The sequence below is a fragment of the Hyla sarda genome, chromosome 4 (assembly GCF_029499605.1).
Source record: "Hyla sarda isolate aHylSar1 chromosome 4, aHylSar1.hap1, whole genome shotgun sequence".
NCBI classification, from domain to species: domain Eukaryota; kingdom Metazoa; phylum Chordata; class Amphibia; order Anura; family Hylidae; genus Hyla; species Hyla sarda.
The window spans coordinates 110,296,380-110,313,699 of record NC_079192.1 but is presented as its reverse complement, the minus strand read 5'-3'; the positions used below and the strand labels follow the sequence as shown (position 1 = coordinate 110,313,699).

Genomic DNA, 17,320 nt, shown 5'->3' with positions numbered 1-17,320 from the left:
TGTGCAACTTAATGTTTAACTCATATTCCTGATAAAATGCTGCCTTCCTGATGAAAATATAGAAATATTTAAAGATATTAAATTTTTGTGATAAAAGGACGATCCTATTTATAAATCCACTGATTTACTGGTGAATTAAAAAGAAGTCCATGTTGTGAACAAATTCACATGCATTTAAAATAAATAATGAAGACATTTTGCAAATAATTTTAATTTAAAGCTCTTCTTGTTATGAGTCTACAGTTTATATGCAGATTTGTATGTCTCCATGGTAACAGACTACAAACTGTAGTCTGGTCCTGCAGTTAAACTGACCATTCCCTAAAGAAAGTTAATATAAAGTAGTGAACAGCTGGAAAAGATGCTATGCCTATAGAGACATGTAAGTATGTATAGAATATGTAGGCACAAAGCATATTTTAATCAAGACTAATTTTAAAGTTGCTTCAATTTTCCTTCTATATACAAAAGAGGAAAAAATAGTGACAATAGCTTTAAATTATTGTCCCCTTAAACAAGTGGAGTGTCAACAATAGTATTACCCATTTCCTATTAAGCACTGTTTGTATTGGAAATTCTAACCTAGTAATATTATATCTTTGTGTGGTGCTGCTACTAATATGGAAAGTGTTGCATTCTAGAAATCACAGCTTTGCTCTTATAACCTTATACAAATATATATTTAAGTATTGTGTCAATTCTCCCACCGTTAAAAGCCAGTGCTGCCTATGTATCCATGCAGTAGTTCACCACCATTTGGGGACATCGACTTTGTCAACCATGCTTTACATTTTTTAATAGATAACACATATTTATATATATATATCACATACTATGTTGTTAACATAGAAAATATTAAAATATATTAATGTAAATTATGATTCCTTATATACCATAGTGACCTATTCTGACAGGAGTTTTCTGAAGTTAAATATATATTTAAAAAAAAGTCAAAAAAGGAAGAAATGTAAAAAATAAATAAAAAAACAAGAAAAGAACAATTACCTCATAATTCTATCTCTCTGGTAATTCCCACTCTGTGTTTACTTGGCAGCATTTGCGACCACTGTAACCAATTACTGGCCTCAGTAGTGAATGGCACACAACCACTGAAGGCAATGATTGGCTGCAGAGTTTACGTGGGTATAGGGGCAGCAATGCTCTAATGAAAGGGGATTTATCTGGTCAGTAATGGTTCTTTTGTTATTTTATTACATTTCCTTCCTTTTGTCAATTTATTCTTTTAAGTCAAAAACCCTTTAAAACATGGTACGCCCACTATTTTTACCACACCACAAGGTTAATATCTTTTGCTTCAACTATCTGTTCCAAACAGATGCCAAAAAAAATCAATAAAACAAAAAAGCCACCATTGGCGGCAACAGAATATTGGAGAATATTGGAGATGATCATCTAAAAACATTCTTCATCTATTCCTGAACGGTATAGAAAAAAATCAATAGTGAATATAACTACAGGAAAAGGTTGCAAAATGTTCCCGTACCATACACTATGACAGGCTATGAACAAATATGTGCATACAGGCTGGTAGCGATCGTGTTGTGATTAGGCAGGGCACCTACATGTGTCTAAAACATGTTGAAATGTAGCCAACACTATTAAAAAAGAAGGGCACACTGATGTCAGATATACGGTTTTCTCCATTTCTGGATGTAATTGGAGTGGATACAGTATAACAGTAGTGCTTAATTCCTAGAATCTCTGTCATCTGGATATCATTGTTTCTTGAGTAGCAAATTGTTGGAGCTGGTAGCAGATGATGTGGAACATAGATTTTGCTTTATCAGAAATGTTTCCAGTTTTGTGTAAGGTCCTCCAATGTAGTTTTGTGTAAGGTCTTCTAAAATTCAGCAGGTCTTTGGTTTTATAAAAATATATATTATTAGAGACCAATCCCCGCAACACACAGAAAGGAATGATCCAGTTAGATAGCAGTCCAATCCTTCCCCATTTTATCTGAAGTCTTCTGGTATAGTACATAAATATGGATTTTAGCTTAAGGAGAAACTCATCTATCCATGTCATTTTCTTGCAGATGAAGGTGTGTGAAGAAAGTGTTCTCATCTTTTTTCCCTCCCAAAGATAAAAGTTTCCAAATCTGCTTCAGACTTTTGGCGTCACTAGAATTGTGCCCAGATGTTGCAACATCAGATGTTCTTACCTGTCATGAAAAAAAGGGGGAAAAAGCAGAATAAATGTTATAAAGTATGTAAATCATAATCATGTGTTAATTATTTACATTGTGGTTGGGTTTTACCACAAGGCCAACAATTAAATTTTCCAAGCAATTTACAGGAAGGCATTTTGTTAAAAAGATAATCATACTTAAAACGAAAACCTATCCCAAGTCAAGAGATTTTTAATACTATTATCTTAAACTGTCTTATGGAAAATAATGTCTGATTAGTAAAGCTACTAGAACTTCATACATAACAGATCTAAGAAGCCCAATCCAGAAGAGCACTGTGTTCTATAGGGAGTAGTTCCAGTCTAAAGAACTAGCCCTGCTATTTATCGTTGCATAAATAAGGATCACATCTTACACACTTCATTTTATGCTAGCTGTAAACTCGTTTAACCATAAGTATCTCACATAAGTGAGTACACCCTTTCATATGTTTGTAAATATATATCCTTTTATGTGATAACAGTGAAGAAATGATACCGCTACAATGTAAAGTAGTGAGTGCATAGCCTGTATAACAATGGTTATTGTTACATATTCATCACGGGGATGGGCTATGCGGTAAATATTGGAAAAGACAGGGGAGCTGCCCGAGTTGGCTCCCTGCCTCAATTGCACAGAGATGCCCAATAGAAATAGAAGAAAAAAATAATGTACGTAACCCCTCTTTTTAAAGCTGTTCACACATATTATAACTATAAGACTGTTGAAGTCTTTACATACTTGAGAGCAAGTATGACTGAATATAAATCCAATAAGAAAAAATTTAAAAACATGAACCAAGCAGAAAGCAGGTGCCTCTTATTCATCCATGGCACATGCCGTGATGAAATAAATAACACCTGCTTTTAATTATACCTGCCTGGTGTTATCAGAATGCTAATCTTTTGGACATGGGGATTGGTAATTCTATTTTTGGACTGTTTGATAATCCTGTGAATTACTTTATCTGAACATAGATCTAGTTACAATTCAATCCATTCTGAGCAGGACTGTCCTGGTTCTGCTAGTAAACATAACAATTAAGTATTGAGTCAATATAAATCCGCTATAGCAGCCTTTTTGCGATTATTTGAAGAAATACATGGACAAAATGTAACAAAATCCCAGATGAGTAACAAATGCAATTATCCCTCAAGTTACACTATTAAATGGTTCCAGGGTGACCATTGTATGTTGAAATCATTGTATGTTGAGGCCATAACTCTAAGGAAACCTGGTAATCGGTTCTGAAGCCACCAAAATGTCATCCAAAAATAGGAAAAAGTGATTAAATTAAAATAAGTAGATAAATAATAGAGATAAAGCAAGTCCTCACATAAAAAAGTAAGAAAGATCTGCTGGGAACTGTAAATCACTGTCTATGTAGAAGACAGGAGCTTCTCCAGGGTCCTGTACAGTACACACAGTGTCCAAAAGTAAAATGGAGCCACTCTTACCTGGTGTCCAAAGGAGCAGCTAACCCTGGCACAGGAAAGAGTAGTAGAGAACATGTAGTACCTCTCTGTACTGTAGGAGGCGCTACCAGACAGGAATTCAATGCATACACTTCTGTAATGCAGGTGTTTTACCAGTAAAATTCCCATTCTGATTGGTCAGTTCTTTCAGCCATTGACACGTTTCACAGATCTGGACTGTCCGTAGCATTGTATGTTGAGTCTGGTTTCAAGTTACAATGGTCCAGAAAAGACCATTGCATGTTGAAAATATTGAATGTAGAGGCCATTGTAAGTTGAGGGAGCACTGTATCAGTTTCTAGGATATTTATATAGGGAACATTCAGAAATACCTAGTTTGCAAGATAAAACAAAAATAGGAGTAGTAGGCCTCAACACTGAAGCAGAAGGAACATCAGTGAAGCACACTAACCAAGCAAGCACTAAAAAACTGAAACTGAAAAACATAAAATTCCTGGATATTGTGGAGATAAACTTTCACCACATCTTGATGTTGCCTTACAGTGACTTAGTCAATGCTGAGATATTTGTTCATTTCGCTTTGGTCACAGTCATATGACTCTGCATTGCCGTTGTTACCAGTTTAAAGCTTCTGGCAATACAATATTTATTATCATAAATGTTGGGTTTTACAGAAGTTTCTGCATTTTTTTATATGAGAAAATACAGGGCTTGGTTTTGGAATGAAAGCATCAAATAATATAAAACACTTTTCAAAACACACACACTCTATTTTAGGTACATTATGTAATTTTTTTTAAAAACAGGAAACAAGTTGACTAAAACATTTAATAGCGTAGCGGGCCAGGACTTAACAAGCTCCTAAACAGAACATGTGGTGGAATGGTTAAAAACTGGAAGAAGCCAATCATTAAGCATCCTGAATTCTTTTATGGGAGGACGAGCACGCAACAGAGCAACAAATCATGCCAATAAGCCAACATTAGAAAGGAGGAAGAACTAAAACAAGAATGTTCTGATATTACAAATATGTAAATTTATGTCAGCTTCATTCTGTGTTCCCTATAATGTTCATATAGACTAAATCTAAATAAACTAGATCTATGTGAGAAGGAAAAACACATAGGAAATGTGGGTACACATTTATCAGTAAAGAAAGTTTACACTTATATTGCATCCAAAAAGCTTTAAAGGGGTATTCCGCCCCTAGACATCTTATCCCCTATCCAAAGGATAGGGGATAAGATGTCAGATCGCTGCAGTCCCGCTGCTGGGGACCCCCGGGATCCCCGCTGCGGCACCGCGCTATCATTACTGCGCAGAGCGAGTTCGCTCTACACGTAATGATGGGCAATACAGGGGCCGGAGCACCGTTACGTCACGGCTCCGCCCCTCGTGATGTCACGGCCCACCCCTTTCAATACAAGTCTATGGGAGGGGGGGTGGCGGTCGCTCCGTCCCCCGTATCGCCCGTCATTACGCACATAGCGCGGTGCAGCAGCGGGGATCCCGGGGGTCCCCAGCAGCGGGACCGCGGCGATCTGACATCTTATCCCCTATCCTTTGGATAGGGGATAAGATGTCTAGGGGCGGAGTACCCTTTTAAAGTGGAAAACATTTTTTTTTTTTTTTGTCAACTGGTGCCAGAAAGTTAAACAGATTTGTAAATTACTTCTATTTAAAAATCTTAATCCTTCCAGTACTTATGAGCTGCTGTATAATACAGAGGAAGTTCTTTTCTTTTTGGATTTATTTTCTGTCTGACCACAGTGCTCTCTGCTGACACCTCTGCCCATGTCAGGAACTGTCCAGAGCAGGATAGGTTTGCTATGGGGATTTGCTCCTGCTCTGGACAGTTCCTGACATGGACAGAGGTGTCAGCAGAGAGCACTGTGGACAGACAGAAAATAAATTAAAAAAAGAAAAGAACTTCCTCTGTATTATACAGAAGTTGATAAATACTGGAAGGATAAATTTTTTTAAATAGAAGTAATTTACAAATATGTAAAAAAAAAGAAATGTTTTCCACCGGAGTAACCCTTTAACCCCTTAACGACCACGGACGTAAATGTACATCCTGGTTTGGCGGGACTTCCCGCACCAGGACGGACATTTACGTCCTGTGTATGACGGCGAGCATCAGAAAAGTGCTCGTGTCATAGTAGCAGCCGGGGACCGCTGGTAATGGCCGACATCCGCGATCGCGCGGATGTCCGCCATTAACCCCTCAGATGCCGTGATCAATACAGATCATGGCGTCTGCGGCAGTGCGGCACTTTGAATGGATGGTCGGATTGCCCGAAGCACTGCCTTCCGTCTCCCGTGGTCTTCTGCTCTGGTCTGAGATCGAGAAGACCAAAGCAAAAGATCACCGATAATACTGAGCAGTGCTGTGTCCTATGCATAGCACTGCACAGTATTAGCAATCAAAGGATTGCTATAGATAGTCCCCTATGGGGACATAAAAAGTGTAAAATAAAAGTTGAAAAATGTAAAAATAAAAAGTAAAAAAAATTGAAAAATCCACTCCCCCAATAAAAATGAAAATTGTCAGTTTTTCCCATTTTATCCCCAAAAAGCATAATTTTTTAAAAACAAACATATTTGGTATCGCTGCGTGTGTAAATGTCCGTGCTTTCAAAATGTTAATTATCCCGTATGGTGAATGGCGTAAACGTAAAAAATAAAAAATAAATACTAAAATGCAGCTTTTTTGTCACATTTTGTAAAAAATTTTTATAAAAAATGATCTAAAAATGTTATATATGCAAATGTGGTATCAATAAAAAGTCAATTTTTACCGTAAAGTGTATAGTGTGAAAATAAAACCCTCCAAAATGTGCAAAATGTTGGTTTTCATTTAAATTTCCTCCCTAAATTTATTTTTTTGGGGTTTGCCGTACATTTTATGGTAAAATGAGAGGTCTCATTACAAAGTACAATTGGTCACACAAAAATCAAGCGAGGAGGAAAAAAAGAAAACACAAAAATAAAATTAGCCTGGTCCTTAAGGTTAAAATGGGCTTGGTCCTTAAGGGGTTAAGCTCAAGAGAAAGATAGTAACAAATGCTCAGTAGACATTACAACAGATGGAGTATATAGATATAACATATAGATATAGCAGTTATGGGGTGCAATTGCAAGAAAACTGGTAGTAAAGCTTCATACACATTTTTCTTGCTGCTCTATTTCTTAAAAAGTGACTGGCAGAATTGGTAGTGTGATAAATATTGCCATTTTACCAGTGTTAAAATACAAGAAAAATCCACAAGGGGATTGTAAAGACTTTATGCTCAATCACACATATCCCCATTCTATTCACAATTTCTCTAATGTCAATATACACAAAACAGCAAAAACAACCAGGGTAGAATTTGTGATTAGTGGTAGAGCAGTCTATTTTAGGAGCACATTTTTGTGCAATGGCTACATTTATTACAAGCTGTAGCTGTAAGTGATTTCATAAAAAGTGATGTAGTAGAAAACATTTCCAGCTGTGATTTGCAGTGGTAAGGTATTTAAAAACTGCACCTTTTCATTTATGGGTGCAATTTATTGGCACGACACTTAACACTTAATTCCATATCCGTTCCTAGATAGTTTTCACGTCTTAAAGGGGTTACCCACTATAAGGGGATTTAGTAGGCACCTGGCAGACAGTAATTGACATGCTTAGGAAGGATCCATGCTTGTCTTGGGGCTAAATGGCTATGTTGTGAGATTACAATAGAGCTGAAGCTATTTTTTTGTGAACTGAGTACTTCCAGTTGGAGTTTCTTCCCTCAAACTTCAAGTCCCCTAATACCTTGTTTGTATGTGTGAGGTCTCTTTTATAACTCACACACATCAGCCACCCTAGCCATGTAAACACACCTGTGATTATTTCCATGCCAAAGACCAGTGTTTTCTAACCGGGGTGCCTCCAACTGTTGTAAAACTACAATTCTTGCTGAATGACTTCCCTCTCACCAAGTTTATTTAGTTTATTTTTGCAGCCCAGGCACAAGGAATATGTAGTACAGTACAGATTTCCAGTGCCGGCGGCCCACAACTCACAGGAAGACGAGGTGACATATGATTAGTTCCCCGATGTGGGGACAGCGCGCTGCGGCTGATAATTAAGTCATTCGAGGGGTGGGAGGGGCCCAACCGGTATTACGGTATGGGAAAAATTCATATTGTGAGGGAAAAAAAATTCGGTATTCAGTATGAACCGGTATACCGCCCAACACTAATAGCAGGATATGGAGAGGCTAACTGGTTTTAAAACTATTGCCTTTAAAAAAGAAAACCCACAAAGTATTTTGTAGCAAGATCCTTGATCTGTGTGGTCAGAAATATAATGTTCAACATGCATCTATGTCTGTGAACAACTCCTGAAGTATATCAAGAAAAAACAAGACGTTATGAGTTCACATTCTGCAAAAAAAATTTCCCCTTCAGAAAACAGTGGTATTCTCTTTTCTACAGAAAACATGCAACAGATTGAAAGTCTGGAACATATTCAGATATTCAATGATATTACACAATACATCACGCTCCTTCCCACCCAAACAAACAGTTGTCTTCATTTGGCAAGATTCTTAACATTTCAATCACCAGTTAAAGCCATCTTGAATAAATAATAAAAAAAAAAATAGGAGGATTACTGAAGCTTAAAGGGGTACTCAATTTTTTTTCACATTAACTGGCTCCAGAAAGTTAAACAGATTTGTAAATTATGTGAAAAAGAAATATATTGCCCGGACCTTCCAAGGTAGTGTAATTTAATTATATGAACGATAGAAAACTGGGTCGTACTCCAATAATAATTCAATGGTTATTTATTTAAAATGTATAGTGCATTATTCCTCACAGGGCCCTTGTGAGAAGAAACACATATAGTAGATATACAAAATTAGATATATAAAATTAAAATATAGAAATATTATAAAAATGTATCACTGGCATATAGAATAGCTCTATGTTGATGAATTCATATATCGTCTTTAGAGTATTGTAAAGGTATAAATGTCCTTTTGTATGATAATTATAAGTCAAAGTGGATACTCTGTTACCGGTCCTGGGTGATGTGGCTGTGTCAGCTCCCGTGCCCGGATGGCGGTTAACGGTCCCAGATGGTGCTGTGGCTTTATCTTTCAAGATCCAGGTGTTTATGCGGTAATGGTCGTCCCAGGCTAGTGGCACTGGCAGGTGCCGATGGTGAATTTGCCGGGAGGCCGTGCGCTGGCAGGCGCTGCTGGAAATTTGTCAGGAGACCAAGCGCTGGCAGGCGCTGATGGTATCGATCTCCTCACCGCTGGACTTGGAAGCCGGAGACTACACGCTGGGTAGATGGAGCTTGCCTCGTGTAGATGGCGTGTGACGTCAGCTTGAGCCGGAGCTGACCAGGTAAAATCAGGACCGGACACTAGTCTAGGTCGACTAATGCGTGGGGAATCCACAATGTGATGGATTTGCTCCGTAAACTAGAGCTTAGATTCATAAAGAGCATAAATGCCAGTGAACAAAATCGGTGCATAAGACTAGACGCGTTTCAGGGTTCTCAGATACGACCCTTTCCTCAGTAGTCATAATTTTATATATCTAATTTTGTATATCTACTATATGTGTTTCTTCTCACAAGGGCCCTGTGAGGAATAATGCACTATACATTTTAAATAAATAACCATTGAATTATTATTGGAGTACGACCCAGTTTTCTATCGTTCATATAATTAAATTACACTACCTTGGAAGGTCCGGGCAATATATTTCTTTTTCACATATTTTATTATTTTTGCAACTGTGGTATAGTTGCATGCCCTGTTGACCTCAGGCAGTGTTTATACACTAATTGTGAGCTGCACCCTTTTTTTCTTTCTTCAGATTTGTAAATTACTTTTATTACTATTAAAAAATATTAATTATTCCAGTATTCATCAGCTGCTGTATGCTCCAGAGGAAGTTGAGTTGTTCTTTTCAGTCTGACCACAGTGCTCTCTGCTGACACCTCTGTCCATGTCAGGAACTGTCCAGAGCAGGAAAGGTTTGTTATGGGGATTTGCTCCTCCTCTGGAAAGTAGGTGTCAGCAGAGAGCACTGTGGTCAGACTGAAAAGAAAAACTAAACTTCTTCACGAGCATACAGCAGATGATAAGTACTTTAACCTCCCTGGCGGTATGATTCTGTCTGGAAATTTGTACCAAAAGCGGTACAATTTTTTTAACTGAATTTCACATCTCCCTCCGCCCATTTCACATCTCCCCTGTCACATTCCCCTCTCCCTTGTCACATCCCCCGTCACATTCTCCCCCCTCCTTGTCACATTCTCCCCCCTCCTTGTCACATTCTCCCCCCTCCTTGTCACATTCTCCCCCCTCCTTGTCACATTCTTCCCCCTGTCACATTCCCCCCCCTGTCACATTCCCCCCCCCTGTCACATTCCCCCCCCGTCACATTCCCCCCCCGTCACATTCCCCCCCCTGTCACATTCCCCCCCCTGTCACATTCCCCCCCTTGTCACACCCCCCCCGTCACATTCCCCCCCTGTCACATTCCCCCCCTTGTCACATTCCCCCCCCCGACACATTCCCCCCCTTGTCACATTCCCCCCCCCTGACACATTTCCCCCCCCCCCTGACACATTCCCCCTTGTCACATCCCCCCCCACTTGTCACATTCCCTCCCCTGACACATTCCCCCCCCCTTGTCACATTCCCCCCTGTTACATTCCCCCCTTTGTCACATTCCCCCCCTAACCCCCCCCCCCCCCTTGTCACCTTGTCTTGTCCTGCAGCAAATACACTAGGTTTGCCGGGCAGATTTCAAACCTAGTGTATTTCCTGCAGAACAAGTCCTTGTTGGGAGTAGTAGTTTCACAACAGCTGGAGGCCCCCTGTTAGAAAAACACTGAGCTAAGTGTAAAAGGAAGAAGTAGTAAAATAAAAAAAAACTTTTGCTCACCTAGTCCCGGTCCCTGCAGATGCCGTTCCCCTCCGTGCGGTCCGGGGTGTCCTCTCTTCACTATTCATCTTCTAGGACCTTTCACTTTTCAGCCAATCACAGGCCACAGTGGTGTAAAGCCTGTGATTGGCTGAAAAGTGAAAGGTCCTAGAAGATGAATAGTGAAGAGAGGACACCCCGGACCGCACGGAGGGGAACGGCATCTGCAGGGACCGGGACTAGGTGAGCAAAAGTTTTTTTTTTATTTTACTACTTCTTCCTTTTACACTTAGCTCAGTGTTTTTCTAACAGGGGGCCTCCAGCTGTTGTGAAACTACTACTCCCAGCATGCCCGGACAGCCTTTGGCTGTTCGGGCATGCTGAGAGTTGTAGTTTTGCAACAGCTGGAGGCCCCCTGGTAGGGAAACACTGACTTTTAGTATTTTTCTTTACCTGCTCTGGCCGGCCCCCGCAACGGGAGCCGACCAGAGCAGATAATCGCATGTTTTCCCGGGGGCCGCATCGCTATATCGCATTGCTTTTGCGATATATCGTGCAGCCCGGCCGGGAACTCTGCAATTCTACCCCGAGCGTGACTCGGGGTTACCGATCCTGGCAGGGAAAATTAACCCCGAGTCACGCTCGGGAATACCGCTCAGGAGGTTAAAGGGGTTATCCACCATAAGGTTATTTTAGTATGTACCTACCAGACAGCAATGCACATGCTTAGGAAAGATCTGTAGAGATTACCATAACACTGTGGCTAGCTTTTTGTGAACTAGTATTTCCTGTTTGAGTTTTCTTCTTTTGCCTACAAATCCCATAATTCTATTTTCCTTCCTCCCTCCCACACATCATCCACCCCACTAATTAAAACATAAATGAGCTGCATCCATTCAAAAGACCTGTGGTTTTCAATTAGGGTGCCTACAGCTGTTGCATTAGTTGCAGATTGCTCTCTCTCCCACCAAGTGATCACTCCGCCCATTGAAGCAGACAGGCTCCCTGTCATCAGCTGACTAGTAAGTCAGGTCTCGGCCACATTGCAACCTGGGAAAAATCTAATTTTGTATGCTGCAAAAAATAAATATTGGGGTGAAAATCACATAAGAATTGTGAGAAAACCGTCACACACAGGTACAGACACTATATCATGAACTACACTAACTTTACAGCCCCTGTAGCATAGTCAAATGAAAAAAAAAAGAAAACAGGGAATACCCCTTTAAGGATTAAGATTTTTTTAATATAAGTAATTTACAAATCTGTTCAACCTTCTGGAGCCAGTTGATCTGGAAAAAAATGTTTCCCACCGGAGTACCCATGTAAGAAAATAAGTAATTTTTTGCTTATGCCCACAGTCTACATCCTAAGTGTTTTAACAAAAGTCTTAAAACCCTCCACTAGGTGCTAGAGATTATTACTTAAATGGCAACAGCTGTCAGAGATGCTTTTCAAATTTAAGATAACCATAATAAACAATCCAGAAATAATATAAATACGTATTTTTTGCCACTGAGGCAGGGCCGGCCCTACAATGGGTCCTGCTGGGTTTAGTGGACCCAGGGCAGCACCTTCACAGGGGCAGCAAATTTCCACCCCGAGAAGATTTTTGGCCTCTGTCGAGACCCATGACGGACCTAGTCTGTCATGGTGCTGCTCAGGGTGTATGGAGAGGGTTCCTGACTCAAGCCAGCTCCATACCCAGTGACCCCCAGCTTTTTTTAGTAGTTGGGGGCCGCCGCTAATAGCCAGCATGCAGCAATTGCCGCAGCCAGCCATTAACCTCATAAGGACCAAGCCCATTTTAACCTTAGGGACCAGGCCAATTTTATTTTAGCATTTTCGTTTTTTCCTCCTCGCCTTCTAAAATCCATAACTCTTTTATATTTCCATCTACAGACCCATATAAGGGCTTGTTTTTTGCGTGACCAATTGTACTTCGTAATGTAATCTCATTTTACCATAAAATGTACGGCGAACTTTAAATGAAAACCACAATTTTGCACATTTTGGAGGGTTTTGTTTTCACACCGTACATTTTACGGTAAGAATGACATGTGTTCTTTATTCTGTGTGTCAATACGATTAAAATGATACCAATGGCTAGATATTTTTATATTTTTGTACTGCTTAAAAAAATCTAAAACTTTTTGTACAAAATCAGTAATCTAAAATCATCCTATTTTGTCCACCTATAACTTTTTCATTTTTCCGTATATAGGGCAGTATGAGGGCTCATTTTTTTGCACCGTCATATGTACTTTTTAGCCATACCACATTTGCATATATAAAACTTTTAGATAATTTTTTATTAATTTTTTGGGAATAAAATGTGACCCCTTTTGGGATCATTAACACTATATTTTGATAGTTTGGACATTTACGCACGCAGCGATACCAAATAGGTTTATAAAAAAAATAATTACGCTTTTTGGGGGTAAGATGGGAAAAACTGACAATTTTCATTTTTATTGGGAGAGGGGATTTTTCCCTTTTTTTTCTTTTACATTTTTCTACTTTTTATTTTATTTATTTTTTTACACTTTTTATGTACCCATAGGTGACTATCTATAGCAATCATTTGATTGCTAATACTGTTTAGTGCTATGCATAGGGCATAGCACTGATCAGTATTATTGGCTATCTTCTGCTCTGGTCTGCTCTATCTCAGACCAGAGCAGGAGACGCCGGGAGACGGACGGAGGCAGGTGAGGGGACCTCCGTCCGCCATTACAGATGATCGGATCCGCACAGCAGTACGGCAGGCGATCCAATCATCTATTTTAACATGTGCATTGCCTCAGATGCCGTGATCTGTACTGATCAAGGCATCTGAGGGGTTAATGAAAGACATCTGCACGATCGCCGGCCATTACCGGCGGGTCCCCGGCTGCTGCTAGCAGCCAGAACCTGCCATATGTGACGCGAGCACCGCTCCGATGCTCGAGGTCATACACAGGATGTAAATGTACGTCCTGGTGGGCTAAGTACCGCCACACTAGGACGTTAAGGGGTTAGCCCTGTTAATAGTGCAATCCACTGTAGAGGTAGTCGGAGGGCTTACTTTTCCTCTCCTTTTGGTCCATGGCTCTTCATTTGATAGAGCCTGGCTGCACTAGGCTCTACCAAATGATCACAGAGCACACAGATCAATGAAGTTCTATGAAACTTCATTGATCTGTATGAAGAATCTATTGGTTCCTCCTAAAATTCCCCTAAGGGACCAATAAAGTGTAAAAGGTTTAATAAAGGTTTAAAAAAAACACATTAATCCCTTCAATATTAAAAGTTCAAATCACCCGCCTTTTCCCATTTTCCATATAAAAAACATATGAGGTATAAAAATAAACATATGAGGTATCACCGCATGCGTAATTGTCCAAACTATTAAAATATAACATTATTCATCCCGTACGGTAAATGGCATTAACCCCTTAATGACCACGGGCGTAAAAGTACGTCCTGGTGCGAAGATACCTCACGTACCAGAATGTACATTTACGCCCTGTACATGACCGTGAGCATCGGAGCGGTGCCAGGGCTAATGTCATTCTGGCCGGCACTCCATGTCCCGGACGGTATTTTTTATACAAAGTTACCAAAGAAAACTTCAGAAGCTAATAACTATTGGAAGGATTAAGATTTTTTAATAGAAGTAATTTACAAATCTGTTTAACTTTCCGGAGCCAGTTGATATATATAAAAAAAGGTTTTGCCTGGAATACCCCTTTAAGGATTCTATATGATCAGAATTAAACAAGAATTTTTTCAAAGAGGAATCTTCCTCTTCATGAGGATTTTCCACAAATGCTCCTTCTTCCAATTCTGGAGATAAACTTTCTTCAGAATCCGAAAAATACACCATTTTAGTCTTTTTTTTTATAGCTGAGGCATTAACCGAAGTAGTAGGAGCCACAGGGGTAACAGGTGTAAAAGAGGCCAATGCAGAGTGTATCTCTGAATGAATCATGGATTTAATTTCTTGCATAAGAGTTGGGTCATCTTTTACTACTGATGCAATACATGATTTACACAGAGGTTTAGAAGCAGATTCAGGAAACTCCTTATAGCAAATAACACATTTCTTAGGTTTTGATTTTTTCGGTTTAACCCAAGAACCTGCAGAATCCTTGCAAATTCTCCACCCGAGTGCGGCCGGAAGTGACGTCAGACGCCAGCATCTCCGGCCAGAAGAGCCGGAAGAAAACAAACTAGAAGCGCTCGCGCGAGGAGAGAACTCCTCGCTGAAGGCAGAGACCGCTGAAGGAGACCGTACAGAGACCCGTACACTAGAAAGTATTCCCGCGGTATCCCTCCACCTCCATGCTACCGGAGCGGACCTACAGAGAGGACCGGACCACGGGGAGAAAAAGACAGGAGGTGTGCTATGCTCACACCCCGAGTCCGCAAGGCCCCGGTAAGGACCTTAATTTCTTCATGCAGGAGAGTAAGAAACCCCCCTGCACCTCTCAGCTCCTTCCCTGACAGGGACAGGAAAAACACTGGTGTGGACAGGAAGGGGTGGGGAATTTAACCTCTCAGTGTTTTTTCCTGTCCCAATCAGGAGGAGGAGATAATCTCATGGGTGCTGTTGTGGAGACGTGGGGGGAAAAGCCCTGTTTCCGTGCCTCGCACCTGTCTGCAAGGGCAAGTCATCACAAATGCAAAATACATACATATTTGTGCCCTAGATGCCAGTATTCCATGCCTCTATACTGCAACCGCACCTGTCTGCAAGAGCGAGTCATCACAAATGCAAAATGCATACAGATTTGTGCCCTAGATGCCGTATTTAGTGCACTAGCCCTGTCTGGCAGGCTATATTCAGAGTGAAAACAACTCATGTTGAATTGATCTGTAATGCCGCACCCATTCAAATCACAAATTTAAAACAGAGGCTCAAAAAGTTATGAAAAGTTTCAATGCTTGTAGGGGAGGATACAAAGTATTCTAGGGTGTGTTCACACTGAGTAAATCAAGAGGAATTCACGCTGAAAAATTTACGTGCGGAAAAAATAATTTTCTATCCGCGCGGAATTTGCACGGAATTCACGCGGAATTGCGCGCGGAAATGGGGGAGAAATAAGTGAAGGGTTTTTCAGCGATTTCTGCACGAATTCCATGCAAAAACAATGTCGAGCGATTTTTTTTTTTTACCATTGACTTCTATTGATTTCTGCTAGCGGATTCCGCTTGAAGAATGAACATGCTCTTTCTTCAAGTGGAAAGGAATTCAGCGTCGGAATTCCGCTAGCAGAATTACCGATGTGTGAACAGGACAGTAGAAAAAACATTAAAGTCAATGGGCAGAGAACATGTGCATTAATTTGGAGCGGAGAATTCAAGAGGAATTACCCTTACACAATTTTTTTTTTTGTTTATCAAATTGCTGCAGATCTCTCAACATCAGGCCAGCATAAGCAATGTTCAAACCTCTAAGAAATATACTGTCTCAGAATCACTGAACAGCAGGATTTTTTTGAAATTTTTTTGAAATAGTTGTCTTAACACAATGCTGGCTGGCATCACAGCTTACACTACTCAGTGCTGCTGTTTAATGTACTCCATGTGGTTGCTGCAGCTTTAGGGAGTTGGGAGAGTTGGTATCTGGTGTTTTTTTTGTGTAAGAGATATAAGAAGCTAGTCTCTAGACTCTAAAGTGGGTGGAGATGAGCTGATAAGGGCCCCTTCTCATACCGGATTTTCCAAGAAGAATTCTGTGGAAAAATTCCACTCAAAAATTTCGTTGCAGCAGGCTCCCATTGTTTTCAATAGGATTGTGCTGCATTGTGCACATGAAAAGATTATGAGCTATGACCTAGAAGAGGAACTCTAAACCAAACACATAAAAATACATGCCATGCCAAACAGCTACAAAGCAGATTTCACAAAGGTACTTTACCTATATCTATATTTTACATCAAACACTGTGGAGTCTTCATCTTCAAAATTGTCCTCATTGAGAGGAGCCATTTCTACTCGCTCAGCTGGTGTTGTTATGATGTCATATTTACGTGTTTTTCGTATTCTCTTTCCAGACCTAGGAATAGACAGTTAATAGTTTTAGTTGTAAGACAAACTAATCTTAGACTGAGTCATATTCAATTTGCTTAAAACATCGGCATTGGTAATAAAACAACATGTCAAATTATACAGATCTCTCAATTATCATATTAGTAATTGCTATTGAACTGATACATCATGTCAGTAATAAATCCAATTTATTATTTAAAGAGAATCTGACAGCTAGTTCACCCACACTAAACCCAATATACTGGGTCACTACATTTACACATATGGAAGAGTCCTTTTCTTACTTTTACCACTTGAATTGTTATTGGATTCCAGTGGGTTAAAAGGGAAGCTGTTAGGCAAGTTATGCCCCTAAGGGCAAAATAACACACCCACAGACACACTGTAGTTTACAGGAACTTACGTTCAAAAGCATGTAGCCCGCACACAGAACTAAAAGAAAAGAGCCAATAGTAGTATTCAATAGGCACTGCTGCGCCTGCCCACCCCCTGATAATTGTCAGATTTCTTCCCATGCACAAGGATATAGTGAAATCGCTATATAACAACTCTCTCATTGCCACTGGCAGCATGCTTTTTTGCCATAAGTGACAGACTGCTGAAAACAGGGCGTCTATCATTATATTATGCTGACCTCCGCGAGGACAGAATAACTAGACTGGCAGGTTGCTTTTAAAAAGGTACCTTTGATTTTGATAAAAATTATTTTGATAAAAATTATTTTTACATCCATCAC

General features: G+C 40.0%; 1 protein-coding gene across 1 annotated transcript in view; it reads right to left on the bottom strand.

Annotated features, from left to right (window-relative positions):
• Positions 1-373: 373 nt before the first annotated feature.
• The window catches only part of FAM174B (family with sequence similarity 174 member B), a 49,579-nt gene continuing 32,632 nt past the window's right edge, over positions 374-17,320 (bottom strand). Inside the window, exons 2-3 of the mRNA XM_056571874.1 lie at positions 16,454-16,591; positions 374-2,182 (exon numbers count right to left, since the gene is read on the bottom strand). Of these exons, the coding sequence (XP_056427849.1) occupies positions 2,179-2,182; positions 16,454-16,591 (142 nt within the window). The 3' untranslated portion in view covers positions 374-2,178. The remainder of the gene's footprint in view (positions 2,183-16,453; positions 16,592-17,320) is intronic.